Genomic DNA, 26,207 nt, shown 5'->3' on the forward strand with positions numbered 1-26,207 from the left:
GGGTCCCAGCCACGTGCTGGGCACCTGTCAAGCCCGGTGGAGACAAATCCCGGCCAGCCCCACGCTCCCTCCACATCGCGGGCTGGGTTGGGTGCGCTGCGAGGGGTTTGTGGCTGCAGACGAACGCTGAAATTACTCAATTTTCAAATTAAACGAAGGTCCTAGGGGTCTTCTAAAATCCAAGCTCAATGTCCATTTGTCTCCTTAAATACAAGCAACGAGGCTTGAGTGCATTTCCCCAGCAGGAGCAGGATAAATCTCTCCTGCCCGCCACCCTCTAAGCGCTTCTGCAGCTGCTCCGCAGGAGCCGTGGGGTTTGTGTGTGTGTGTTTGTGCTGGGGGGAAAGGGAGGAGGGAGAACAGTGCACAAAGCAGACAGAGCTCGCTGCTGAAGGCGCCTGCCCCTGCCTCCCCCAGGTCCCGGGGCCGTGTTGGGGTGGGAGGGATGGGGATTTGGGTGTCCCCGCTCGTCCCGGGGAGCCCGCTGTCTCCTCTCGGTGCCTCTCGGTGATTATCGAGGTGAGCTGGGCTCTTCGTCAATCCCACAGCTGCACAGGAGAGAAGTGTTTTGCCCGTCCCGTGGGGTGAAGCTGGGCAGGATTATCTCGGTGGAGCAGCGAGGAGGAGGAAGGCCACCAGAACTGGCTCGCTGGCTGGGGTGATGTGCAGCTTTCCTCTCCTTTGGCCTTGGGACCTTCACTAAAGGGAAACCACACAGAGCCACCAGGTCTCTCTTCTCTCCTGTTATATGCCCTGACCTGAAGTGCCTGGGCACTTCTTTCAGCAGAAAGGCACAAAATGGGCAGAGGCTGGTTGCTGTTGGGTCTGCCCAGCCACGGACACCGGTGCAGGTTTCTTCCACAATCCCACAGTGAAAAATCTCCTCCAGTTTCACCTGGACACAGCCATGGAGGGATCTTTGCTTTAACCACTCTGGTGCCTGCACTGCTACAGGGCACAAGCAGTTGTGATGGCTACAGAAAAGCCATCCAACAACGCTCTCCAAAAGGTACCTGGACTTCTGAACACATTTCCTTGGCCCACACCTCTTCTTGCCTCCCTCCCCAGAAGCTTTGAGTTCCTGGGGCAGCTGAGATCGCCTTTCAGGAATGTTTTCTTGGACAAAGCCTGAAATCACCGTGTGTCCTGGGATGGCAGCAGCAGCCTGGGATGTCCCTGCCCTAGCACCAGTGCAGTCCCCAGGTATCAGTGACCGTGCAAGCCCTCCAACAATGCTGTTAAGCCACAGAGGGAACAGTTTACACTGCTGGGGGCTGACCAGAGGCTTTGAACTGCAGCCGTAAACCAAAACTCCCCCCGATCAGCCACAGCTGAGGGTTTCCTGATGCTTATGGCACAAATGGCTTTGGAGAAGCATTCCCTGGGCAGCACGAGGCAGAACCTGACTCCTGGAGCCCTTCGAAATTTCATGTCCTTGCTTCAACGCGAGGAGAAAACAGCCATCCCTAGCTATGTGGAAATAAGGAGCTTTCCAACCTAGTTCACATGGGCAAGGCAATATATTGTCACCTAATCTTTCTCTTGGAAATGGTCAGTTTTAGCTGAAATCAAACATGCATGCATACAAAAAATAATAATAATTAAAAAAAATCACAAATCAGCCCAAGGCAGACACTCAGCCTGGAAACTTAAATCCCAGCACTTAAAGTCTGGCAAGGTCATCAGAAACCCAGAACAAGGCCCTGTGCACGAGGTAGCTGTAAATTTTAACCAGCGTGTAACTCCCTTTGCTGAGGTGGATGAGCAGACACACCTACTGCAAACCACGGGCAACATTTCTTTACCTGCAGCTTGCCTTATCTCTGCGGCCAGGCTTATCATAGAAAACTTCAGCAGAACCTCATAGATCTGAGCATCCGTGCTGTTAACGACCTTTCCTTCCTAACGACCTTTCCAATAACGTGTAACAGTCGATGTGTACATACATGCAAAGAGAAAGATCTGAATTTTTTGGTTGTGTGTCCCCCCCCTTCTTTTTGTTTTTGACTTCTGTGAGGGAATTGGGATCTGACTGCAGTTCCTATGGGGTCAGCCTCTGCTCTACCAGTTATTATCCACAGAAATGGGGAACAAACAGCAGGACAGCAGGCAGGAGAGCCGTTAGCTGAGGATGCTCCACTGGGAGGGGAGGGACGTGGCCGGTCTGGTGTGGTCGTGTCCCCAGCCTGCCACCCCGACGTCCCCCTCCCTGCACAAAGGGACCCTCCCGTGCTCTGAACTGCAGTGTCCAAGTGCTCACCCCAGCCATCTGCAAATCTTGTTTATGCCACAGGCAAATGCCACACTGCCAGTGCCTGGGACCACCCCCAGACTCCAAAGTGATGCTGGAAAAGGGAGTCGCACCCTGCGGGCCTTGCACCAGGCCCTGCTGGCAGCACAGCCCCCTCCAGCACCCGTCCTGGTGCACAGAGCAAGGCAGCGATTGAAATCTGCAGCTTCACGGCACGTTGGCAGGGGAAGCAGGCACACCTGCTGGGTCCCACCACGCAGGGGATGGCTTCTCAGAGCAAATAACCTCCTCCTGATCTCTCTCTCCCCCCAAAAATCCTGACCACTGCCAGCTCCACCTCCCTGGGAGAGGCTGGGGAGGCTTTGCCCATCGCACAGCGCCGGCAGGAAGGCTCCAGCACCCTGCCCCATGCAGGCAGCACCTGGAGGTTTGCTTCTTTGGGGTCTGCTTTGTCTGCCTGTTTGGTTGTTGTTCTCCCCAGTGCCTCGGCGGACAGCACAATGCGGGCAGTCCTCCCGCTGCAGCCGATGGGACCAGCCCTCTGCTGAGCCCGGGGAGGAGGAGGAGGAGGAGGCTGGAGAAAGGCAGGCCGTGGCTCCCCAGGATGAGGAGGCAACCCCAGGGCAAGGAAGAGGAGGAGGAAGGCACCTTTCAGGAGGAGGAGGAGGGCGCTTTGCAGCTCTGGCAGGGTGGCATTGCCGCCAGGGCATAGGGCTGGTGGTCAGCAGGGGCAGTGTGGGTGCCCCAGGTCTCTGCTCGCTGTCACTGTCAGCCCCTTTCCCGCACCTCACCTACCTCTCACCCCACAAAAGGAACTGCCACCCTGCTGCTGGAAGGATGCTGCTGGAGGCGCCAGGAAGATTAACAGATGGAAGAGCAGGAACGGGATCAAGGGGTTCCCAAGGAGGGACAGTCCCCATGAGGGTGCCAGGAGAAGCCTGGCAGCTCTTTTGCCCATGGATCTGGGAGAGGGGGAAGAATCATTCTTGGTGGTCACACCTCCAGGTTGCTGGGATTGCTTCCAGACCTGCAGCCCCATGTCCCACCCACAGCTGCTGCGCGCTGGCTCTCTCCCTGCATCTTAATCAAGTGCAGGCTTGGTGCTAATAAGTGACTTTAAGCAGGTCTGGCATTCCTGGATTTGGGGTTAGGGGGCTGCAGAGGGGATGGGGGGGGGGTTGCAGGGGAGAGAGAAAGTGGGCAATAAATCTCCAGATGATTACCACTGAAGTTTTCACAGGAAGGAGAGGAGCCCAGCCCCAGGGAAGGGTCACCTCCAGCTTTGCTGGTCCCTCCTGGAGTAACAGTGACCTCCTGTGGCTGCGGGCCCATCCCGAGGGGCTGCTTATTCCCTCCGGCTGCGCTCGTGCTTCCCCCACATGGAGACAGAGGCAGCTCCTGGTGCTCCACCACCCGCTCACTCACCTCCCTGGTGTCGTTGTCCTGGATCAGGGCGTACAGGGGCACCACGCGGTTGATCTCCAGCAGCACGGGCGTGGGGCTGAGCTGCTCCTTGCCCGGGCGCCGGCACAGGTGGCAGGTGGATGGGCAGCGCCCCTTCTCCTCGCAGCGGATCTCCACGCCGGAGATGAGGTGGTCGTCAGACAGCATCTGTGCAGTCAGCAGGCCCGAGAGGTAGGTGATGAACGGCATGGACTTCAGTTCCTTCTTGTTCCCGAGCTCCGTTGTTTCTGGTTTAGAGAGAGGGGAGAAAATAAGGAGGGTGAAGGAAACCTCGGCACGGGCCTTTCCCCCAACGCCAAACTTCGTTGCAGCCAGGATAAATGCAGCTGCTGGAGGTGTGGGCCAGGTGGGAGCAGGAAAGCAGAAAGGTCGAGGAGAGAAGGAGAAAAGCAGGGCTGGCAGGTCACTGCCGGGGAGCGGGTCGAAAGCGGGAGCATTTGCAGACAAACACTTCTAGAAGTGACCGTATCCTCATTCCTCTTTTGTGATTTGCATCTTCGCTTTCTGCGCTTTGCAATGAAACAAAACCACCCGAGTGCATCTTCCCTGCCAGGAGAAACCTCTCCAGAGGGACTCGTCAGGGACCGAGCGCCCTCACCCCACCCCGGCACCAGCCCTCCCCAGTCCCCGTGCCCTTCGTTTGGGCGATGCATCAGGCAGGGTACCGAGACTGAGCGAAGGCAAGGAGGTTTGGCATGGGATGAAGTCCCACGGCAGAGAGGCTCGGTGGCAGAACAGAACGGTCTCACCACAGGGGAACAGACAGGAGCATTTCCAACACTGAGCTGTCGAGACCCTGCTTTTAGGAAACATTCAGGACTTGGAAACCCATGGTGAAGCTTCCTGGTGGTCTAATCCGTGAGGAGAGAAACCCAGAAAGACTGACTTTTTTTTTTTTTCTGACTTGGCGCAAAAGCTCAGTGAGGTCCAGGAAAGGATTGCACCTGGAGATACCCTGAGACGAGAAGGCAGGAGTCCCCTCTTTGTGCTGTACGGGGCTGATTTAACTCTTTAATCAGACCTCTCCTCTTGGGTTGACTGAAGAAGGAAGACCCAACCTTCATGGCCTACAGAAGAGAAAGCTTTCATGTTCTGTGCCCAAACAGGGCTCACGGCACCAGACGGGGATGGATGCTGCCTTCAGCAACAACTTCCCCATCCTGAGAAGCTGCTGCAAAGGAAGGAGTTTTGTCTCCGTGCCCTCGGCTTGCAGTGACATGCAGCTGATCTGGCGAGGCACTTGTCAATTAGAAATCCAAATAAACACAGCATTCATTCATTCCTCTCGGAGCCCTTCGGGCTAGGGACAGCCCTTCCCCTTCTGCCAGGCTGTCAGGGAACACTTACGTGCGCAGGATCAAAGCCGTCATGGGAAGACGAGCAAGTTCCAGGCAGCCCGTCCTCCAGCGGGATTAGGGGGACAGTTGCTAAGATAAATTAAAACAAGGCTGTGGTGGAGGTGCCTCCGTATCTGGGAGGCACTGGGATACACAGACATGGAAAAAGAGCCTCAGAGCTGGCTCTTGGAAAGATTATCTTCTGGGAGAGTGGCTCCAGGCAACTGCATAAGGGAAAGCCATGACACTGCTCAACCGGGTGGCTCGTGGAGAGGGAGGCTACGAGGCAAAGCTTGAGCCTCTCCTGGCCTCTGGATCAGACCAACTCTTGTTGTAACACAGCCACTGAAAGGCACTTAGAGGAAGAGGAGAAAAAAGACAACAGTGACTCTTCAGGCTGCAAAGCTCGTTCACCAGAGCCCAAGCAGTCACCTCTTCCACGGGATGAAGTTTTGGAGTCACACGTTAAGGGAGAACACGAACACACAGCAGAAAAGCCGAATCACTTCATCTCACGGTGGCAATGAGATATCAAACCTTCCTTCCTGAGCCAGTGGCAGCCCAGGCTGGGTGGGGATGCTTCATTTCAGGAGCATTTCTGGGCTCTCTGCTCTGGGCCTCTCTGCCTGCGTCCCCTCTGCTTCGGAGAGCACGGGGCACGCGGTGCATTTGTGCATGGTGCTTGTGACCTTGGGGGCTCTCGGAGTACCAACAAATACTGCAGGGTGGGATAGATACGTGGTAAGAGCAGCCTCCCCTGGTCCTCCTCAGCTGCCACCTTGCTTTGGAAGGAGCAAGCCGAGGTGAGTAAGGAGTAAAATAAACCTTTGAGCATGAGTTCCTCCCTGCAGGACAGCTAACCCCACTGGGACATCCTGCCCCTCCATCCACCTCCTTTATCCTCCACTGCCAGGAAAGGGGCAGGGCGCTGGAGGTGGTGGCTGAAAGAGCTCTCCAAAGGGACAGGCACAAAGATGAAGGCTCCTCCTTCCTCCTGATGGAAACACAGGTCGGGCACAGCCGTTTGGAGCAGCAGTCACCGAACGGAGCTGCACACAGGGCACAGCAGAGGGCTGCAAATAAAACGAGGTGGAAAAGCAGCGGCTCCTCGGGGAGGCTGCGTGCACAGCACAGCTCCCCTCTCTTCGCAGCCACCTTCTCAGCCACAGAAGATTGACCGTGGAGCCAGGTGACGGGTGGCAGACTTGTCAGCATGGCGGATTTCATAGGTGAGGTGGTAACGGGTGTCTGCATTTAATCCTCTCCATTGCGGTTGAAGCTCCAAGCACTTTGGGGAAAGGAATTGCTTTGTAGATTGGGTTCCCAGGGCCAGGAGGGGTTACTGCAGCTGAGGTGAACAGTTCAGGGTGCTGGAAACTAATTCACGGTGTTCCCTCGTACTGCAGAGGCTCTGGGTACAACTCCAAATGAGGAAAATGAAATAGGACGTGGCTCAGCAGAGGGAGACGGGCTTCAGTGCCAAATCACCAGCTCTCATCCAGATGAGCACTTGGAAGCCATCAGCACTGGAGAGCAGCTCCTGGTAGCTTTTGTGGAATGAGCTTTGGGGGCTTAAGTACAGTCCTAACAAAATAATCCCCCCGTTCCTTCTATTAAAACCTATCTGAGAGTGCCAGAAGTGCAACCTGCTCACCAGCCACCTCCTCCAGAGCTGGGAAGAGGCGGTGTGGAAGTGCTGCCCCTGGGCGATGTGCTCTGGGATGAAAGCATCAGCCCCAGGTGCCTCTGGGCTGCACTCGCCCCTCGAAAGCTGATTTCCTTGGTGGAGAGCGTGCTGCCGTCTTCCCAGCCACACCACTTGTCACTCGCAGTGACGCACGGGGGAGTTACTGAGATCTGGGAGGTGTATCCCCAAATACATGGGTGTATTCCTGGACCTGCCGCTGCCCCTTGGGCCAAGGGAGAGCTGAGGGGTCCCTGTGTCTCCCTCTCCCCTCTCTCAGAGAGAGGTTTAAGGGATTTGCTCTACCGCCTGCACGCGCAGCTCCGCTCCCCAAAGCAAACCCGACAGGGAGCTGGAGAAGCCCCCACACTCCTGGAGCCTTGCTCTGGCTTTTATTACCTCGGTGCTGCTGAGGGCTCACCAGCAATGAGAGCCAGCTGACTGGCTTCTGCTGGGACTTAGGTACGCGTGGCCCAGCCCTGCTGCTGCTGAAGCCGAAGGAAGTTTCTGCTGCTGGACTGGAGAATCAGAACCAGACCCTGCAATGTAATGCTGCAACGCCATGTGAACTCAACAGCACTCCTGTTGTCTTCACTGCAAGCTGGGCCGAGTCAATTTAGCTTCATTGTTCAGGTCCACGTTGCACAAGCCCTGTGGGTAACCTCCCCGAGCGCTCCTTCCAAGCCTCTGCCTCCTTCTCAGGGAAAGGCTTTGCAGGTGAGCGCTGCTGGGGAGCTCTGCAGGGCCTGGCAGCACGGCGAGGCTCGGCCACGGGGGCTGCAGAGCACCGGGAGGGTGGGATGGAGGGAATCCTTATCAGCCCTTGCATCTGGACGTGCTTTCATAATGCTGCTGGAGACTCAGTGAGTCCTGGCAACATCTGCTTGGAAGCACAGCGCCGCGGATGTGGTTAGACGCATCACGGCAACTTGTGGGAGTTATTAGTTTGTTTGTTTGTCTGAAATATGTATTTAGAAAGAAAAACAACAACAACAACAACAACACAACAAATAAAATCGCAGCCTTCCGCTCAGCATCCAGCCTTGCGTAAGGAAGGAGGATGAGCAGCACAGGGCAGGCAGAGGCACTGGCTCCGTGCCCCAGCGGGATTCAACAACCCCGCAGCGAGGCCTGCAGTGAGCACAGTGCCTGCTGGGGACTAGAGACGTGGGGAGAGCCTCACAGCATCATCATCAGCACCTCCTCATGCTAGGACAAGAGGGAATGGTGGTAACACTCCTGCTGGAACAACCTCCAAACAGAGCACCTAACTTTGGTGCTGGAGGGCTCTTTGGTCTTGAGGGCTCCCGGGAGGCGATGGTTTTGCTCATGGTCCAGCCTTTTAAGCCGTGCCTTTTCCAAAAGATCCCGAGTCATTCCTAAACCGGGAATCACTCCACTTACCACAAGAATGCAGCCACATCAGGGGTAGGATGTGGTAGCTCTTCAACAGCAGAAAAGCTTGGAACAAGAAGAGGAGGAGGCTCTCCAGCTGACGCTGTGAGAAAATTTAAGGAACAGGCCCAGGTGGGGATACCTCCGGGTTAACCCTGCTGACGCCCACAGCCTGATCAGCCGGGACTAATTTAGGCTCTGCATTCCCACACAAGGCAGAGGACATTCTGGCCACCAGCTAGGGATTTAGGTGGGGATTTATGGCCAAGACGGCTGCTGGTTTGCTACCTGGTGGGAAAACACCCCGTTTGTTTGCAAATCCATCGAAGGGGAGCGAGAAAGGAAATCAATAGGCGTGTTTGCCTGGGAATTTCTCTTGCAGTGAGCTGTGGTCAGAGCAGCAGCCGATGGGGCTGTGCAGAGCCTGGCTGGCTCCATCACTGCCGGCTGGGGCGATGGCCGGGGAACCCACTCGGGGTGCGTGCGGCCACGTGCACGGGAAGCACGGTGCCAGCCCCTGCTGCCACCCAGGACACACCGTAAGGGCCGAGCCACCCATCAGGCAGCAATACCTGCGTGTCTGGGGCTCACACACCGTCTGTGACACATAGGAGCTCGCCAAGGAACCACAAGCAATGCCTCCATCCCTCGGCGTGGCATCCTGCGGGGACGGCATGGGCACTTTGGGGCTGGGCATCACCGCAGCCTGTCCGGCAGGGACATGGGACTCGAGTGCATCCCCTTGTGCCGGTGCTGGCGAGCAGGAGGGTGCCCGTGGGAGCCCCCCCGAGCGGGGTGGGCTGCGTGTGGCCGTGCCACTGGTGGGGCTGCAGGGGCAGTTGTGGCCAGCTTGGTCCGTGAGGACCTGCTGCCCTCTGGTGGCTCTCGGGCTGCAAAACGCGGCTCGCAGCCCTTCCAGCCCCTCGCCTCTCGCCCTCGGGGCTGCCCCACACCCTGGGGAGCTGCTCTGGCAGCCCCCGGGAGCAGCCTCCTCCCTTTGGGGCTTCCCGACCCCTTCCCACCCCCCCGTGCCCCCCGCGCCCCGCTGCCTCCCTCTGCGGGCACCCCGCTCGCCACCCCTGCTCTGCCCGCTGCTTGCAGCTGACACACCACAGAGATGTTCCTTAACGCCGTGAAGAACAGCTTTGCAAGTCCAGGGCATTCAGGGAAAGAAAATAAATAAATAAATAAACAAAATACCTCCAGGAGGGTTTTTAGGGCACACAAACAAACCCCTCTAGAAGTGGGCAGCGTGGGTACCACCAGTGAGCTCGTTGCTGCAAGCCCTGCAGAGCCCAGCACCGTTCCCGCTGCCTGTGCTGGTTCATACCAAAGCCCTGCCCTGCTCACCACATCCTCAGTATCATCGTGGTGCTTGGCCCCTGCCTCGGAGCCATTGCAGACCCCGAGGACAGCTCCACAAGCCCCAGATCGCTGCTGTTGGCTCCCATGGGCTGTTGGCTGCGTGTCCTCCCTGCCCTTCCTTGTCACGGTGCAGGGTCCCTGTGCCCTGACACACTGGGTAACAGCCTTGGCTCATTGTCACCACCTCTAACCAAGTCCACAGAGTCCCTTGCTTTTTCCCCAGGATGCATTATAGGATTATTTCCTCATACTGTTCATTTTCAGGTGTGGGACCTCACAAAATCTGCCAGACCACGCTGGTTCAATCCTAACATCCACCTTGATTCCCTGTAAAATACATCACTGAACGAGCATCTCCCATGGACTCCCAGGGAGTTTCACCCTTTGGCTCTTTATCCCTGAGCTCACTGTGGTGCAGCCCGCCACGACATGGGGCATGGCAGGGCCTTCGTTCAGGGTCAGGCCACCCTTCTGGACCACCCGGCAGACCAAACCTTACCTGCTGCATTTCCCTAAGGGCTGGGGGCATTTCCCACAACCTCCTCTGACCTGGATGCAGCGGTGATGCCCGGAGGTGGGAGCGAGCCCCACGTCCTCCCTGGGCACAGCTCACCTCAGGGATTTGTGCTCAGCAGCTTCCCACTGAGGTTTGTCGCGTGGAGCCTGAAGCACAGCACGAAATCAGGAGAACATAAATCTCACTCATTTTCCTTTGTGAGACAAGCCCAGATTTGCATCTGCTCTGTCTCCAAGTGCCTTTGCTGCCTGCACTGCTCTCTCTGCTGTTTTCTGGTCCTTGCTGGGGTCAGCAAACCCCACGCAGGATGCACTGTGCCCTTCGGCATGAGGTCTGAGCCCCATGGCTGCAGGATGGTGCAGGCTGCGCTGTCCTCCCTGCACACATGGATGGAGAAGCCCCATGCTTATGGCAAACAGTTATTCTGAGAGCTCACATCTTCCACAGAAGGAACTTCTCCATGCCACAGATCCCAGCCTGTGCTCCCACAGAGGAAGCCCCAAACCCGGCCATTTCCTGATCTGCTGCACTGCACCGCTGGGTCACAGTAAAACTAATTTCTCTACTATCAGTGAAGCAGCCTGAAGACTCCTGAATGAAATTCGAGCTGGAGTGGGACCCGTGTTACCGATATTCCTCACACCAGCACCACCCTGCAAAATGCCAGGGCAGAGCCACGATCGAGTTGCTGAAATCCTGCCTCTGATTTCAGCCGTCAGAGCCCATCTGATGGGGAGAAGAGCGATCTGATAGAAAGGTCAGAGGGACGACAAGGAGGAGGGAAGAGGCAGGAGGGAAATGACTGATTACATGATTAACGACTCTACTCATTAGTCCGTGATGTGCGGCAGAGCTGCCATCCTTTGCTACCTCCCATGTGTGAGAGACAGAGAGGGATGAGTCTGGGTGAGTGCACGTGCTGTGAGCACATTAAAATCTGCACAGCAAGAAGGTGGAGACAGGAGCAGGCTCCAAGGTGGCTCTTCCGAGCTCTTTGTGTTTCGGGAAGGGTTGCAGAGCCAACCCCAGCATGGTCACAGCCTGCGCTTCCACTGCAGCACCCTGGGGCTGCTGAAGAAAATGGCAGGAAAAGGTGCAGGGGCTGGGCACAGATTTGACAGCTTTTACAGGAGACCTCACAGAAAGCTGTGACATCTTCTAGAATTTTTCAATGCTTATGAAGAGCTTCATAAATGGCAGCCTCCACCCTCACACGTTAGCCCTGCGGGAAGCAGAAAGCTGAACATGAAGCTCTTAAATAAAGCTCCTAGGGGCACCCTGTGCCTGGTTTTGCTGAGGGCAAAGTCCCACCGATCACCCTGCAGGTGACAGCATGGCCAGGAGGCTGCTGGTGCTGGCTTGAGCCCTGCCAGAGGAAGCACCAGTGGTCAGCAGCCTCACTGACAGGCTGCAGAAAGGGCACTGCAAATTGATTTTGTTTTCCTCTGAGGCATCCAGGTGTTAGAACATGTAAAAAGGAGCATGGTGGCCACAGGTTTTGCTTCCGAGCCCTGGCTGTTGTCCCCTGCATGGTGTGGCTGGGAATTACGGAGGCCTCCCCGCAGCACATCTCCGTTCAGACACCCCCACACAGCGCCCCGTGGTCCAGCTCGGTGTTTGGCAGCCACCTCCTGCACCTCATCCATCTCAGCTCTTCTGATCCTGAATCCCCCAAACCCAGCAGTGCCGCCTCTTTCAACACCAGGCAAAGCTCTCCCCTGACTGAGGAGCCATCCCAAAGTGCACAATTCCCCAAAAACCTTTGATTTCCCACTACTGCAGTTGCACTGCTTGTTGGCCACCACTGCCAGCATCTGGGCTACTGTGAGGGAGGGATTAGTGCCAAGAGGAGCCCTGCACAAGTGCTCCAGTAAGCAGCCGCAGCTGCGGATCTACTCATTGGCAATATTTTTGTGTGCCACCCAATCAACTGATTACATCTGCATCTAAAAATAGGCATTTTTGTGCTGCTTCAGAGTAGTTTCTGAGAGGGGCTGATAACGCAGGGCTGTGGTGTGAGACCCAAAACCTGGCCGGGGCCCTGGCCCCACAGGCAAAGGCAGCCTGAAGGCAAAGGGGCTGCGGCCCCGCAGGGGTGGAGAAGGATGGAGAAAACCATTGGAGTACAGGGACACAGCTGGGAGCCTCAGCGCAGAAGGGCGTGTAAAAAAAAGGGGCGTGTAGGGGAAAAATGGAAAAAAAAAAAAATAAAAAAATATTTTTAGTTTTAATTGACAGGAGTCTCAATGCAGAATAGTGTGTAAGAAAATTGGGGGAAAAATGGAAAAAAAAATGATTAAGTTTTATTGACAGGAATCTCAATACAGAATGTTGTGTAATAAAACAGGAAAAAAATGAGAAAAAAAAAAAAAAAAAAAAAAAAAGAATATTAAGTTTCTGTGAAAACTTCCTATTCTATTTCTATTTAAAGTTTTACTGACAGGAATCTCAACACAGAGTGGTGTGGAACAAAACGGGGGAAAAATGAAAAAAAAAAGAAGATTTTTAATTTTTATTGACAGGCAGGGGTCTCAGCACAGAATGGCGTGTAATAAAATGGGGAAAAAATAATTTAAAAAAATATAAATATTTATTGACAGGAATCTCAGTGCAGAATGGTGTGTGAGAAAACTGGGGAAAACTGGGGAAAAAAAGGATTTTTAACTTTTAATGACAAGCAGGAACCTCAATGAAGAGTATACTGTAATAAAACTGTGGAAAAATGAATATATATATATATATATGTTTTTAACTATTCTTGACAGAATCAGGCAGGGGCAGGCCGCGGACTCCAACTCCCAGCACGCCCCGCGGCTCGGCGCCCTGACGTCACGGCGGCGCGGCGGCGCGGGGCATGGCGGGGGAGCGGCGCGCGCGGCCCGGCAGCGGCGGGCAGGTAGGCGCGGGGGGGGCGGGGCCGGCGGGTAACGGGCCGGGTACGGGGCACTTCCGGGAGGGGGGGGGGGGGGCGGCCCTGAGGGGAGGCCGCGCTGCGGGGCGGCTGCGGTGAGACGGGGCCGGGAGGGGGCGATGGGGGGGGGCTGGGGGCAAAATGGGGGGCTGGGGGTAAAGGGGGGGGCTGGGGATAAAGGGGGGGGCTGATGGGAGCGGGTAGAGGCAGAACCGGGGGGGAAACCGGGAGCTGAGGGTGGAAATGGAGCCTGGGGATAGGGCCGGGAGCCGGTAACGAGGCTCCTGAGGGAGCTGGGGCCGGGCGGTAAACCTGAAATGTGGGGATAAAGCTGGAACTGGTAAAAGGCAGAGCCTGTGGGGTATAGGGCTGGGTGAGCAGGGCGTGGGGAGCCCGCTGTGCCCACAGCCTGTGCTGCATAACGGCTGTGGAGGCCACGAGAAGCTGTGGCAGGGCATCAGGAGCCACCGAGGCGGGGAAGGACCCCCAAGGAAATCTGCTGAATACAAGGAACGCAAACGTGAAGGCTGGTCCGCTGCTCAGGCTGCCCCCAACGCCCTGCCCTGCAGCACAGGAGCTGCCCCAGGACCAGGAACATGCCCAGGACCCAGGGCACAGCTGGCTGTGGGGTAACGCTGCAGCCAAAGGGGGATGTCACAGCACTGAGATGTGTACTGGCCTCCTGACACAAGGGTTTTACGTGTTAAAAGCACATCGTGCATGTCATCGTTCAAAAAACTGGACGTGAGGTAAACCTACACGAAATCGCCTCGCCATCTCACGCTGATGCCAGCACCTGTTCGGGAGGCAGCTTCTTACATAACTCGCATTTTCAGATGTCAGCACTTGTGCCTCATCCTTCCCTATGCAAGTCTTTTGGCGTATTTTCAGGGAAAATAATAACGAACCTTGGACCTTGTATTCCATTATTTAAAAAAAATCACTTTAAAATACAGCTCTTCGTCCCCCAGAGGAATGTTCCTGATCTACACGGCAGTGCCCAAGCTTCTCCTTCCACAGCTGGGACATGGCTACGAATACAAGGGAAGCCTCTTTGGTGCCAGCACCCCGACTGCCACAGCTCCCCAGGTGCCACCCGTGTGACATTCACTGTGCCACCAGCCCAGGGAGCCGGGCATCAGATCCCAGCCTGGGACTTGCTGGGGATTGTGCCCCACCACAGAGTCAGTCCCTGAAATCTGGGCCTTAAACAACCGCGGACCCGATAAATTAAAATGATTTTTTTTTCCTCTGTACGAACATAAAGAACTTTTCCTCACTGCAGTTGTCTCCTTCCACTTGAGCAAACGCTGAGCTGAAACACACTGAACCTTTCTGTCTGAAATGCTCCCGAGGATGAAGCAGGCAAACACAGCAGGGAAGCGAGAGTGCTGCGTGCGTGCAGCCATTATTCAGAAAAAGCAGTCTGTTCACATCCCTCTGCGACCAGCTCTTCATTTTAAAGACTAACTACTTCCTTCTCCTCCTCTCCCTCTAAAGGAAATGTTTTCTCCCCGTTTCTTTTCAAGGCTAAGCAAGGCAATAGCAAAGGTATTGAAACCCAGTCTGCTGAATAATAACTTAATGATGCGAGCCCTTCTCTGTTCCCTCTGAATGGCTGGCTGCTTTAGCGAGACAGCTGCTGGGATCTGCTCCCCGCTGAGAGGGATGTGGGGCTGCAGGAACCTGGTTTGAAGCTGAATGGCAACCACAGCGCTGAAAAACGGAACCAAAATGTAAGAACGAGGGCAGTGCTACAGGAGCACGGCACGAGGAGAAATTACATACAATTAAGCTAAGCACGAGAACTCCCAGCGAACGCTTGCAGTCTGTATTACCAAGTGATTGGAGTTCTGTGAACTCCCTTCAGCTGCTTACCCCTGCTAGCACACCGCTGCCTGAGCTGTGTTTTGTCTGCGTGCTGAAGCAGGATGCAGCGTGGCAGAGGCTAACGGGAGGCCCTGGTGTGAGGTCCTCCCCGTGCGCGGTGATTCTCAGCGAGTGGAAGCTGACAAAATCATCCCTCCCAGCTTTCCTTCCTGGCAGACGCACGAAACCTCGAACATTTGTTTTGGCTATCTAGAGGAGCAGATTAAAGCAACCACATTTATTTCATTTGTATCTGATGTCATATCTGAATGTAGGTCTCCAGAGGTGATACATTAATGGCCTAAAGCATCGCACCATCTGGTTCCTCTTTTGATGCGCAACATTTGAACGCTTGGTTTAATCTCCACGGGTTTCGGAGTAAATTATGTAAACTCGCATGCTTGGCAGCGGGAGATGGGCACCATGAGGAGATGATTCAGTCATCAATATCTATTGGGCTTCCTTATTGCTGCCATTTCACTTCTTTCAGTTCTACTTAGACATTTTGCAAGTGAATAATTCATTGTGCTAGACGCTGCAAGTTAGGTTTGGAATTTTCCCGCTCTGAGATTAGCTGTGATTAATCTGCCCTTTCCAAACGTGGGAAAACCAACTGGGTTTCTTATTTTCCAGGGCTGGGAGGTAAATCAGAAATAAATTGCATGTATGTGTAACTGCTGGTGAAGACATAAATCACGTTTCCTTTTTTCTTTCTTGACAGAATCGGAGCTCTTTGGAATAAATGTGAGTACCGGGCTTGGCACAGGCTAAAGGCGGCTTCGAAAGCCATGGCTTCTGCCCCTCATCTCAACTCGGATGCGCTCCGCGAGGTCCTGGAGTGCCCCATTTGCATGGAGTCCTTCACCGAGGAGCACCTGAGGCCCAAGCTCTTACACTGCGGGCACACCATCTGCAAGCAGTGCCTGGAGAAGCTGCTGGCTAACAGCATCAACGGCATACGCTGCCCCTTCTGCAGCAAAATCACCCGCATCACCAACTTGGCCCAGCTGACCGACAACCTGACGGTGCTGAAGATCATAGACACCGCGGGGCTGGGGGAGGTGGTGGGGCTGCTCATGTGCAAGGTCTGCGGGAGGAGGCTGCCCAGGCACTTCTGCAAGAGCTGTGGCTTGGTTCTGTGTGAGCCCTGCAAGGAGGCATCGCACGTGCCCCAAGGGCACAGCGTCATCGCCATCAAAGAGGCCGCTGAGGAGCGTAGGAGGGAATTTGGGACAAGGCTTGCCAGGCTTCGGGAGCTCATGGATGATCTGCAGAAAAGGAAAGCGTCTCTGGAGGGTGTTTCGAGAGACCTGCAGTCTAGATACAAGGCAGTTCTGCAAGATTACAGCAAAGAAGAGCGCAAGATCCAGGAAGAGCTTGCCAGGTCACGCAAGTTCTTCACCACCTCTTTATCTGAAGTGGAAAAGGTAAATAATCAGGTAATGGAGGAACAAGCTTATCTGCTGAACTTAGCAGAGGTGCAGATTCTGTCTCGCTGTGATTATTTCCTCGCCAAAATAAAGCAGGGAGATATAGCTCTGCTGGAGGAGGCGGCGGATGAGGAGGAGCCCGAGCTGACGAACAGTCTCCCGAGGGAGCTGACCCTGCAGGAGGTTGAGCTCCTGAAGGTGAGCCACGTGGGGCCGCTGCAGATCGGGCAGGTGGTGAAGAAACCCCGGACGGTGAACGTGGAGGAATCGCTGATGGAAACCGCATCCTCCTCCTCCTCCTCGGTGTCTTTCCGTGAGCCTGACCTGCAGGAGGAGGCCAGCTGCACGCCGCACGCCTCCCCAGCCAAGCCGAGGATGCCCGAAGCGGCCGCAAGCATCCAGCAGTGTCACTTCATCAAGAGGATGGGTTCCAAGGGCAGCCTGCCGGGGATGTTCAATCTGCCCGTCAGCCTCCACGTCACTCAGCAAGGGGAGGTGCTCGTGGCGGACCGAGGCAACTTCCGAATCCAGGTTTTCACCCGCAAGGGCTTCCTGAAGGAGATCCGCCGGAGCCCTAGCGGGATCGACAGCTTCGTGCTCAGCTTCCTCGGGGCAGACCTGCCCAATCTGACTCCCCTCTCGGTCACCATGAACTGCCACGGCCTGATCGGCGTGACTGACAGCTACGACAACTCGGTCAAGGTGTACACCATGGACGGCCACTGCGTGGCGTGCCACAGGAGCCAGCTGAGCAAGCCCTGGGGCATCGCGGCGCTGCCTTCCGGGCAGTTCGTGGTCACCGACGTGGAAGGGGGGAAGCTCTGGTGCTTCACCGTGGACCGCGGGGTGGGGGTGGTGAAGTACAGCTGCTTGTGCAGCGCGGTGCGCCCCAAGTTTGTCACCTGCGATGCCGAGGGGACCATCTACTTCACCCAGGGGCTGGGGCTGAACCTGGAGAACCGCCAGTACGAGCACCACCTGGAAGGGGGCTTCTCCATTGGCTCCGTCGGCCCCGACGGGCAGCTGGGACGCCAGATCAGCCACTTCTTCTCCGAGAATGAAGACTTCAGGTGCATCGCTGGGATGTGCGTGGATGCCAGGGGAGACCTGATCGTTGCCGACAGCAGCCGGAAAGAAATCCTGCATTTTCCCAAAGGAGGAGGCTACAATATCTTGATCCGCGAAGGACTCACCTGTCCTGTTGGCATTGCCATTACCCCCAAAGGGCAGCTGCTGGTGCTGGACTGCTGGGATCATTGCATTAAGATCTACAGTTACCACCTGAGGAGATATTCCACCCCTTAAAGCATCTCTGGAGGTAAAGCCCCTTCCGTTAGTGATTCTTCCAGCCTCCCTGCAACCTGACAGGAACCCGTTCAGGATGCCTGTGTGCCATACCCCAGGGGATTCGGGCGTGGAGGCCGTCGTATTTTGTGTCTAGGAACAAAGTAGCTAATGTGGTGGTCTGCTTTTTCTCTTTTTGAATCTGTACAACAAAAAAAAGGACAAGCACGAAGGAGAGGATCCTTCTGGACTCCCGGTTCCTCGCTCAGTAAGCGGTCACTCCGTAAACCCTCTCACCTCCTTAACGCCACATCCACTACAGCTTCAGCCACTGCGCCTCCCTTTGTGCCATAAACGCCGTCTGACTGCTCTAATCACCTTCCTTACAGGACTGGGGAGGCAATCCTCTTCCCGCCGTGGTCTTTGCAAGGAACTCGGTAGCAGTTGTCTGGGCAACTGCTCGAGGAGGCAATTTCTGATGGCAGCACTGCATAAAGCAAAACAGCCCTGGGAAACTGCACGGCGATGGAGCTGGGCTTTCAAACCTGAGAGCCAGGCTTTTCTCTCTCCGTTTTTCCTGTATTTGGGAGATCGCCCCCCTCGTGCCATGTGTGAACCGTGTCTGTTCGATGTGAAGTGAGTACGGTGCAATCGTGGGAGGCCCAACGGAGCCAGAGGGCTGCCCTCTGATGGCAGCGGGGCTTTGACTGCTAGTAAGGACTGAGCTAGTTAGAAGGGGGGGAGGCGAGGGGGGTTGGAGGGGAAAAAAGAAGCCGGGGTAACGTCCTGTTGATACTGGGAGGTGTTCTGTTAGTTGTATGGTGGGGAACTGTCTTGGGAAGGTAAGTCTGGTACCTTCGTTTGGGGGGAGGGAAGGGCTGGGAGCAGGTAATGAAGGTGCTGGGATGCCGAGGGCTCAGCTGCACCTCACCCTCTGCACTCCTCGCACCCAGCACTACGCTTCCACCCGCCTGCATTTCGCATCCCACGAAGGGGATGGGGGGATAGGGGATTGTTTCACTCTTATTTTATTTTTAATACTCAGAAGCACACCCGTTGCTGCATTGCCTTTCTCTCCTCGTGTAGCAAAAACACTACATTCCTCAGCTTTTTTATGGCACCAGCAGGCACCGGAGTTCATGTTCATCACGGCTTTGGGCCAAATGAAGCACAAAACTGCAGCTGTGTGAACCAAGGCCCCCACAGTGCTACGCTCCTGGCTGATAAATGTGTACCTCAGTGTGGTGCTGCTCGCCTGGAATAGTTTATTGATGGAAAGACGCATTTAAATAGGACACAGTGGTAGCATGTTAATCTGCCACAGATAATAGTTACACTGCAGTGCATTTATTTGTTGCCATCAACAACGTAGTTGCAAATTTGGGGGCACGGCAGACAGTATAAAAGCTGATTTTATGGTGGCTGCCAAACCACAGCAAATTGTTTGCTGCTTGTCCAACAACATGTATGCAACAGGTGATTTTTTTTAAGCTCCCAGAGACTTTCCCCCGGTGAAGCAGCAAAGCAAAACAGGCTGCGGAGCAGCAGCTGCAGCCAGTTGCTTTGCAGTTGCAGGGTTTCCAGAAGCAGCACTGGGAGCAGAACCCTTTTGGTAGGATTTTACATTTTTTTTCCTCTCTTTGCTGTGTTCGACTAGCAAAAAGCCAGCTGTGGGATGGAGGTGCCCCCTGACCACGGCAACAATTTTTTCCTGCTGAAATTTGCTGGAAAAAGCTTGTGGAGAAGGGGGTAGGAGCTGAGGGTAGATGATGGAAGACACTAAAGGAGCTCAAGGGAATTTAAACCTCCCTTCCCTCCTGAGCTGCTCTGTGTATTTGCTGAGGCTATCAACATGCACACAACGATTTACATCCCCTGCTTCTTCTTTTGGGTGGGAGGGGGCAGTCTCCTACGGTATGTAACAGCAATTTGGGGAGCTGATCTCATCTTGCATGTATGTTTTAGGGAGATGACTACTATTACCAGGACCTTCTGCAGTTAATTACACTGTAACTCAAGGCATTTTTTTCCAGTATTATGGTAATGGCAGCTCCTCTCCTACTGATCTCTTTTAAACATCTCTCCTGTTTCCAAGAACTGCTCCAAGAAGGAAGCTACCTGAATAACTGAAGCAATATTATCTATGATAATTTGTACCTCTGTCGGTCTCTGTTCCAATGGAATTTTTTTTTTTTTTTTGCAATAAACATCACACTAAGCAAGAACGTTTCCTGGAGTGCTTAAAGCGACGGCAAAGCTGGTCCAGTAAACGGGCTGAGCAGCTGGGTACCCCAGTCTGTTCCTGGTTACACAGCTCAAACAGAACCTGTCTGCTTCTCACGGAGAGATTTGGGAAAAAATATCCCTGCTCTGCATCGCTGGGAGCAGGCACAGCGCGAGGTGCCTGGGTGGGCTTTGTCTGCAGCTCTTTTTCTCATCTGGGGTTTCAGGCAGAAAAGGGGAAAAGAAAACCCGGTGTCCTCGGCCCAGGGTATGCCCTTCCCCTGACAAAGCTCGACAGTGACAGTGAGGTGATGCTGTGGAGCTGTTTCTTGCCGCGGTGCCCCCACGCGATGTTGTGATCGTCTGCCAAATGAGACGAAGCGCAGTAATTAAGGAGTGTGATGAAACAGCTCGCCTTCTGCTCCTTACCTGGAGAAAGGACTTGTCTGCTTCTATGTCTGTGTTTGATTTTTAAAGGTTGTGTAATAAAGGAAAAATTGATCCAATTAAAAGTGCATTGCGAACGGCTCATTTTGTTATTAAAAACACTTCATCTCCTCCCTTTGGCGGCAGATTGTTTTTTACGGCCGCTGGGAATGAGACTCGCTAACAACAGCTACGAGCCCCCTGTTACGCTGGCAGGCTGTGAGGGAGAAATCGGATCTCTTCGGCAGCTCTAAGGTAACTTCAGCCCACACCTCCCTGCCCACCTCCTAACCAGATGCTGGGCTTTCCTACACCCACCCGCAGCGATGCTCCCGCAGGGCCAGGACCTTGTATTTAGCCGCTACCTGCCGTTTCCAGGAGCACGCGGATTGTGGCCACCTGGCTGTGGGCTGGGCTCGGGTTTGCCATCACCCCACTCGCCCCTGGCTCATTTTGGTGCTTTCTGCCCCTGTTTCACACCTTCCTGGTTTTCCAAGGCCCCAGCACACACGAGCTTGCCCCTCACTCTTCTGCCTGGCACCGTTTGCTGCGCTGGGTGAAGGCTTTTATGAGTCCTGCTCATCTCGGCTGATAGGAAGCAGCTCTTTAAGCAGCGACGAGCTGCCAGTTTATCAAACATACACAAACCCTGCAGAACGACGGCTGTGCCGGTGCTGCCAGGCACAGGCTGACGTTTTACGAGGAGTTATGATTTCTTGGGCAGAGGCAAACTAAGTTGCGAACATTTGTTCCGGGCAGCAGCTGACAGCCACGGGTTCGAAAGGGACGAGGGGGAGAGAGTGTTTCTTAATCAAAGGGGGCAGAGCCACAGAAGTAAAAATAAAGCCAGATGCTTTTGGTCTTTTTCTATTGTATAGTTTAAGTGATTTTTCTGGGTCATTACTCAATGTGAGGATTTAAAGTTATTTCATTTTGCACAACTAATTACTCTACTTGCCTGGCAATTCTGGATTACAATGAGCAGTGCATAAGGTCATTTAGCAGACTGAGTCACAGCACATATTTTAGTCTAAACTAAATTTCACGGCAACTAGCTAAATTGTTTTTTTTTTTTTCTTTCCTTCTCTGAACAAAATGTCAAAATCGGAGGTTTTGAAATAAATATAAGGATATAAACCACCAGCAGTGAGAGCGTTACAAAGGTAATAGAGCGGTGGTTATAGGAGCAGAGCTGAAGGAGAGGGAAGTTCCCTACACGATCCTTCAGACAGGCAGGTATGAGGGAAAGCTGTTAGCTCCTCTAACAGAGGCAGAGCTTGCCCTAGCGCTTCCTTCATGTCTAGGAATTTGAATCTAAAGGTTCCCATGGACTGGCTCCTTCTTAATTGTCCTATGGCAACGCCAGACCTGATGGGAGAGGAATTAGACCTTGGAGGACAGAAGGGATCCACAGACCCTACTCAAGAGTATGGGCTGCCCTTTCAGCAGACCTCTAGGCTGCATCCTGTGGCTTATATTTTATGAAGATCTTTATATAATTGCCTGGTTCACAAAAAAGCAAGAAAACTGCAACCTCTGAAAGGTGAACACAACCAATGGCACACGATCCAAGAGAAGGTAAGTGAGTAATGCTTGGACGGGTGATCCGAAAGCCTTTGTGACCGTGGTGGGACCTGCCAGAGCACAGCCTCGCCGTGGACTATTGTAATAAAAGATCAGCTCCTGAGAGTGAACATCTTTCAGACCTGCCTCAGCCACTTCCAAAGTCCAGCGTGCTGAGTGCCCAACGGGGCCAGGGAGCCCCAGCCAAGGACACTCGAGAGATTTGCTGTTTGTAGGACACGCGGGAAGAGGAGTTCATGCACCAGGGACCTAAAGCAACGCCAGAATGTGGTACCAAGAACCTCTGCACCTCCACCTGTGCCCTGCACATCCCGAGCATGAGGAAAGCCCTCCCTGCTCCTCCAGCCCCTCTCCCAGCCCCTTGGTGGTCCTGGCAATGATCCACGGGCACGGTGTTTCTTCTCCCAGCTCTTCCCAGCTGGAGAACAGGAGTCCCCCACACTGAGGCTCTGCCAGGCGTCACGGCGCGAAGGGAAAGGGCTGTCACTTAAATGCTTGACAAGACGAGACCCTCCGCGTTGCTGCTGATAATATCTCCATTTTCTCTAAGTGCCAGAGCACTTACAGGCGTTTGTTCTGCATTTTGTGGAGCGCAGTGGGAGCGAGCTGGAACAGCGCTGGGAGAATCCCACCGGGGCTGTCAGCGGTTGCTGTAGAGCCGCCCTTCCCTTTCCCAGCCAAGCTCTCCTCATCCAGCCAGAGCCAGGGGCCAGGGAGCCAACACATCCCTGCTGGTGGATGAAACACCCCTGGCAGCTTTATTTGCTGGTGGAGGGATCCCTCTCTCTTCTCCTGTGCGTTTCAGGACGCAGTGCAGATCCCAGCCTCCTGAGTGTGACGTTGTATGGCGCAGCCCCTTTGGGTCACCAATCTTGGCCGTGTCCTCTCCCAGCCTCTCGCCCAGCCCCAGCCTGCTCACGGGGGGAACACAGAGCCCTGATGCTGTGCAGGCACTGCTCGGCCCCAGCCAAGGCACCGGGCTGTTAGCACCCCTGCGTGCGCCACAAACCCCGGCTGCAGCACCACCCAGCGCAACCCCATCCCAGGCAGTCCCAGCCCGGTCTTAAATGCAACAGGAGGTGGCCTGGGCTGTCACGTTGGCCCCAGCTGCCAAATTAAGATGTTCACACAATTGCTGGGCACTTAGTGAAGTGCTGTTGGTGTGAAATGCTGCCTTTGGTGGTGGAGGAAACTGAGGCGGGTTCCTGTGGCACAGATCGATGGCCAGGTTGGTCTCAAGGTCCCCCACCTGGAGGCCCCTCTGAGTTAAAGCGTGGCTTGGCTGCACAGAGCCTGAGCAAGTGGGAGCTAAAAATGGGATTTAAATCATTCTGCATGAAATAAAATTTGGGTTCAGGTTGGTTTGCTCACTCAGTTCCTCAGTGGAGCCTGGGGAAGCGTCCGTGTGTGCTCGGGAAGGGGCGCAGCGTGGGCACCCAGCAGCTGCATCGCGTGGGCAGCAGGACGGCCTCCCTGCCTCTCGTTTGTAGGATTTGTTCCTGCACACCCTGGGGACTGGGGCAGGTGGCTCTGTCACCACCTGCAGCTCCTGCCTCCCAACAATCCCCATAAATCGTCCTGGTGGCTCTGCCCTTCCTGTCCCCAGAGCTGGGCTGCTGATGGGGAGGGTTGCTCCTGTCCCCGGCACCAGCTCTGCCCCCCAGCGCAGTGCAGCCAGCAGAACGGCTCAATTTGCATTTCTACAGCCAGAGCCACTTCTGCAGGCTCACCCCAAAGGGGGAACAAACTTTCCAGCAGCCCCCACAGGAGCCTGCATCACTTTCTCCTCCATTTGGCTGCGGACATTGATGCGCAGGCACTGACCCACGTCACCGGCTGCCCTGAGAGCCGCGGAGTTGATTAAAATGTTAAAATAATTCTGCGTGATGCTGCGAACATGCTCGTCTCCCCCTCTCCTGGTCTGCTTTGCTCGCTAACAAACCGTGGTTATCCTGGCCCTGCTGCTGTGTTTATTGGGGATGATGCATGCGTGTGCTCGGAGCGCTTCTGGAAGGAGCCGCGGGGAGCCTGCCGGGCCAGAGCTGTTTCCAAGTCGAGAAGGCATCCGGAGCTGCCTAGCTGGGGCTATTTGTTCAGAGCCTCCTTATGTCACTGCTAAAATGAGGGTAAATCAGCAGAGATGCTGGGAATAAAATCTGTCTATCATAAACGCAAGCTCTGCCTCTTCACGGTGGTTTCTCCATGAGAAAGCCCCGGGCTCCCCGTGGTGCCCTCCTCTACCCACAGAGCCGGCCTCCCCGGCAGCCGCAAGAGCCCTGAGCATCCTCAACCTGTTTCCAGGAGCATTTTCAGGCCATCAGAGAGCTCATTACAGTTCTGGTTCCTCAGCAGCACCAACCAACCCACCTCAACCTCGCCAAACCCCACTCCGGGATGGAGCCATGCACCAAGAATAGAGAGGGAGCCAGCACCCAGTGCCCAAATAACACAGCACAGCCAGAAATGAAACGCTTATGGCTGGGTGTGATGCACAAAATCCCCGTGGGACCTCAGGGATCCAGGATCCTCACCAGAGCCAGGGACCCGGCTGTGGGTGCTGAGGAACTGGGGACATACTGCAGCAGGGCCGGGTGGCAGCACCGGTCACCGCGTGGCCCTGGCACCACGGAGCAGCGGCGATGCCGGAGGATGTGGGTGCAGAACGGGGGGGCCCTCATCGATCCCGTCACCCCTGGGGTTGGACCGGGAGCTGCTCCAGGCCTGCACCTCATGGCCACAACCACAAAGGGCTAGCAGGAGCATGGTGTCTGAGTGCCTCGTAACACTGCGCGTACGCACACAGCTCACCTCCGCACCGCTTCCTCCTGCTAAACAGGGCAGCACTGTGGCAAACTTCAATTATCACAACTTAAAACCCAGACAAATGAATATGGGGTGTTACAAACATGCCTACAGGAATAGCTGTGCTGGGAAGATGGAGGCAAAGGGGAAGGGGCAGCGGGGGCTGGTGGACGCCTTGGCCAACGCAGTGGAGGAGCCGCTGTCAGCAGCGCGCACAGAACGGGATGGAAGCACCTTCATGGCCTCCTGAGCCCTGCAACGTGCCCTAACCCCGCCAGAAACACCACAGACATCTCCAAGAGAAAGATGTCGGGCCAAGGGAATATCCCGAGCTCCCCGGAGGAGGGAGATGAATTGGCAAATGGAAGGTGACGGCGATAAGGGAGTTTTTATAAACATAACCTAATTGTATTACTTCAAAGTCCTGAAGTTTATTGCCCTGTTTAATGATGTGTCTCGTTATTTATAGTGTACCACAATGAGGCTGCTATTGATTTAATACACTTCCTTAAAGACCGTCATTGTCACAAGCAATAAAACGAAGCCATTCTGCGACAGCTCAATTACGTCCCATCTCCATAAACCCACCCGGAGCACCCCGGGCTCGGGGCATGGCGGCGGGGCTGGGAACCAGACGGCGAGGGAAGGGAGAAGGGATAGGGGCTGACCGACAGAAAATAGGAATAAAAAGGACCGGCGTTTAGGGCTCTGCCCTCCTCACCTTTCTGGTACTGGAGCCAGAGCTGCTGCTGCACCTTCTTGCTGGGGAAGTGGATGGTGCAGCTGAACTCGGAGCCGTACAGCGCCTCCGCGATGTAGTGCGAGCCGAACTGCTGGATGAAGGAGAGCAGCTCCTCCCGGCTGCTGTCCTTGGTCAGGATCTTCAGGATGTTTGCGAAGCCTGTGGGAGCGAAGCAAACTGTGGGCGGGTGGGCCAGGCAGGGCAGGCAGCCCCGGGGGATGCACAGACCCCTGCGGGGGCGCAAAGCGTGGTTCCCCCCCTCGCCCCTGCGCTTTGCCTCTGCTCTTGCAATCCACAACCTGCTGCTTACTCTGGGCTGTGGCTCTGCCATCCCTCAGCAATTCCTCTCCCTGAGAGATTTCTCAAGCAAATTTCCGAGGATGTGCACGTGAACGCGTGTGCGCACACATGCACGGACCCTCCATGCGCCCAGGCCGTCCTGCAGAAAGCGGGCACGTTGGGTGATGCTGTCCCCACAGGACATTGCTTTGCAGCAACCACAGCCAGCAATGCCTTGGTGCAAGGACGAATTGATTACAGGTGGCACCGCAGCCCACCCCCTGCGTAAATACCCCGCACAACCCCTGGCTGTGGTTACAAAAGCTGGGGACAGCCCAGGGGGACCCATGGGGCCAGGCTCTGGCTGCTCTGCACCAAGGCAGGTGGGGCGATGCCTCGAGCAGCGTCCTGCAGAGCCCATGTAGGTGGCTGGGGCTGCTGTGAGGGATGGTGCCGTGCACCCTCACTGCCTATGGGGAGCAGAAACCACAGAGGAACCACGCCGTGACACCGGCTGGAGCAGGGCAATATCATCGCTTTGCTTCATTGGCGACACTGAAAACACACTGCAAGGAAATATGTCCCAGTCGTCACCCAAATGGGGTCATCTGCCTGCCTGGCTAGCCGGCTGATTGAAGGAGAAG

The 26,207-nt window shown here is 55.1% G+C and overlaps 2 protein-coding genes across 5 annotated transcripts in view; one reads left to right on the forward strand and one right to left on the reverse strand.

The window, feature by feature from the left end:
• Positions 1 to 26,207, reverse strand: part of LOC309885659 (astrotactin-2) — a gene marked incomplete at its 5' end in the record, with an annotated part of 119,021 nt that overhangs the window by 91,872 nt on the left and 942 nt on the right. Inside the window, 2 exons of the mRNA XM_082775875.1 lie at positions 3,677 to 3,942; positions 25,264 to 25,443. Coding sequence (XP_082632001.1) covers positions 3,677 to 3,942; positions 25,264 to 25,443 — 446 coding nt within the window. The remainder of the gene's footprint in view (positions 1 to 3,676; positions 3,943 to 25,263; positions 25,444 to 26,207) is intronic.
• Positions 12,875 to 18,226, forward strand: TRIM32 (tripartite motif containing 32). 4 transcript variants are annotated; one of them, XR_014318839.1, is made up of 3 exons: positions 13,497 to 14,463; positions 15,515 to 17,775; positions 17,897 to 18,226. XR_014318839.1 is itself a non-coding variant. In XM_082775834.1 (2 exons), exon 2 carries the CDS (start codon positions 15,582 to 15,584, stop codon positions 17,526 to 17,528), a length of 1,947 nt encoding a protein of 648 aa, XP_082631960.1. In that variant the 5' UTR covers positions 12,875 to 12,909; positions 15,515 to 15,581; the 3' UTR covers positions 17,529 to 18,226. The 4 variants fall into 4 exon arrangements, 3 of the variants coding, with proteins under 3 accessions (XP_082631960.1, XP_082631959.1, XP_082631958.1); XM_082775834.1 differs by lacking the exon at positions 13,497 to 14,463 and adding an exon at positions 12,875 to 12,909 and having other exon boundaries at positions 15,515 to 18,226; XM_082775833.1 differs by lacking the exon at positions 13,497 to 14,463 and adding an exon at positions 13,005 to 13,019 and having other exon boundaries at positions 15,515 to 18,226.

The sequence above is a fragment of the Aythya marila genome, assembly GCF_965140915.1.
Source record: "Aythya marila genome assembly, chromosome: 19".
In the NCBI taxonomy this organism is placed as follows: Eukaryota; Metazoa; Chordata; class Aves; order Anseriformes; family Anatidae; genus Aythya; species Aythya marila.

Coding starts and splice junctions, on each gene's coding strand:
- TRIM32 (XM_082775834.1), top strand. CDS start 15,582: ATGGCTTCTGCCCCTCATCTCAACTCGGATGCGCTCCGCGAGGTCCTG.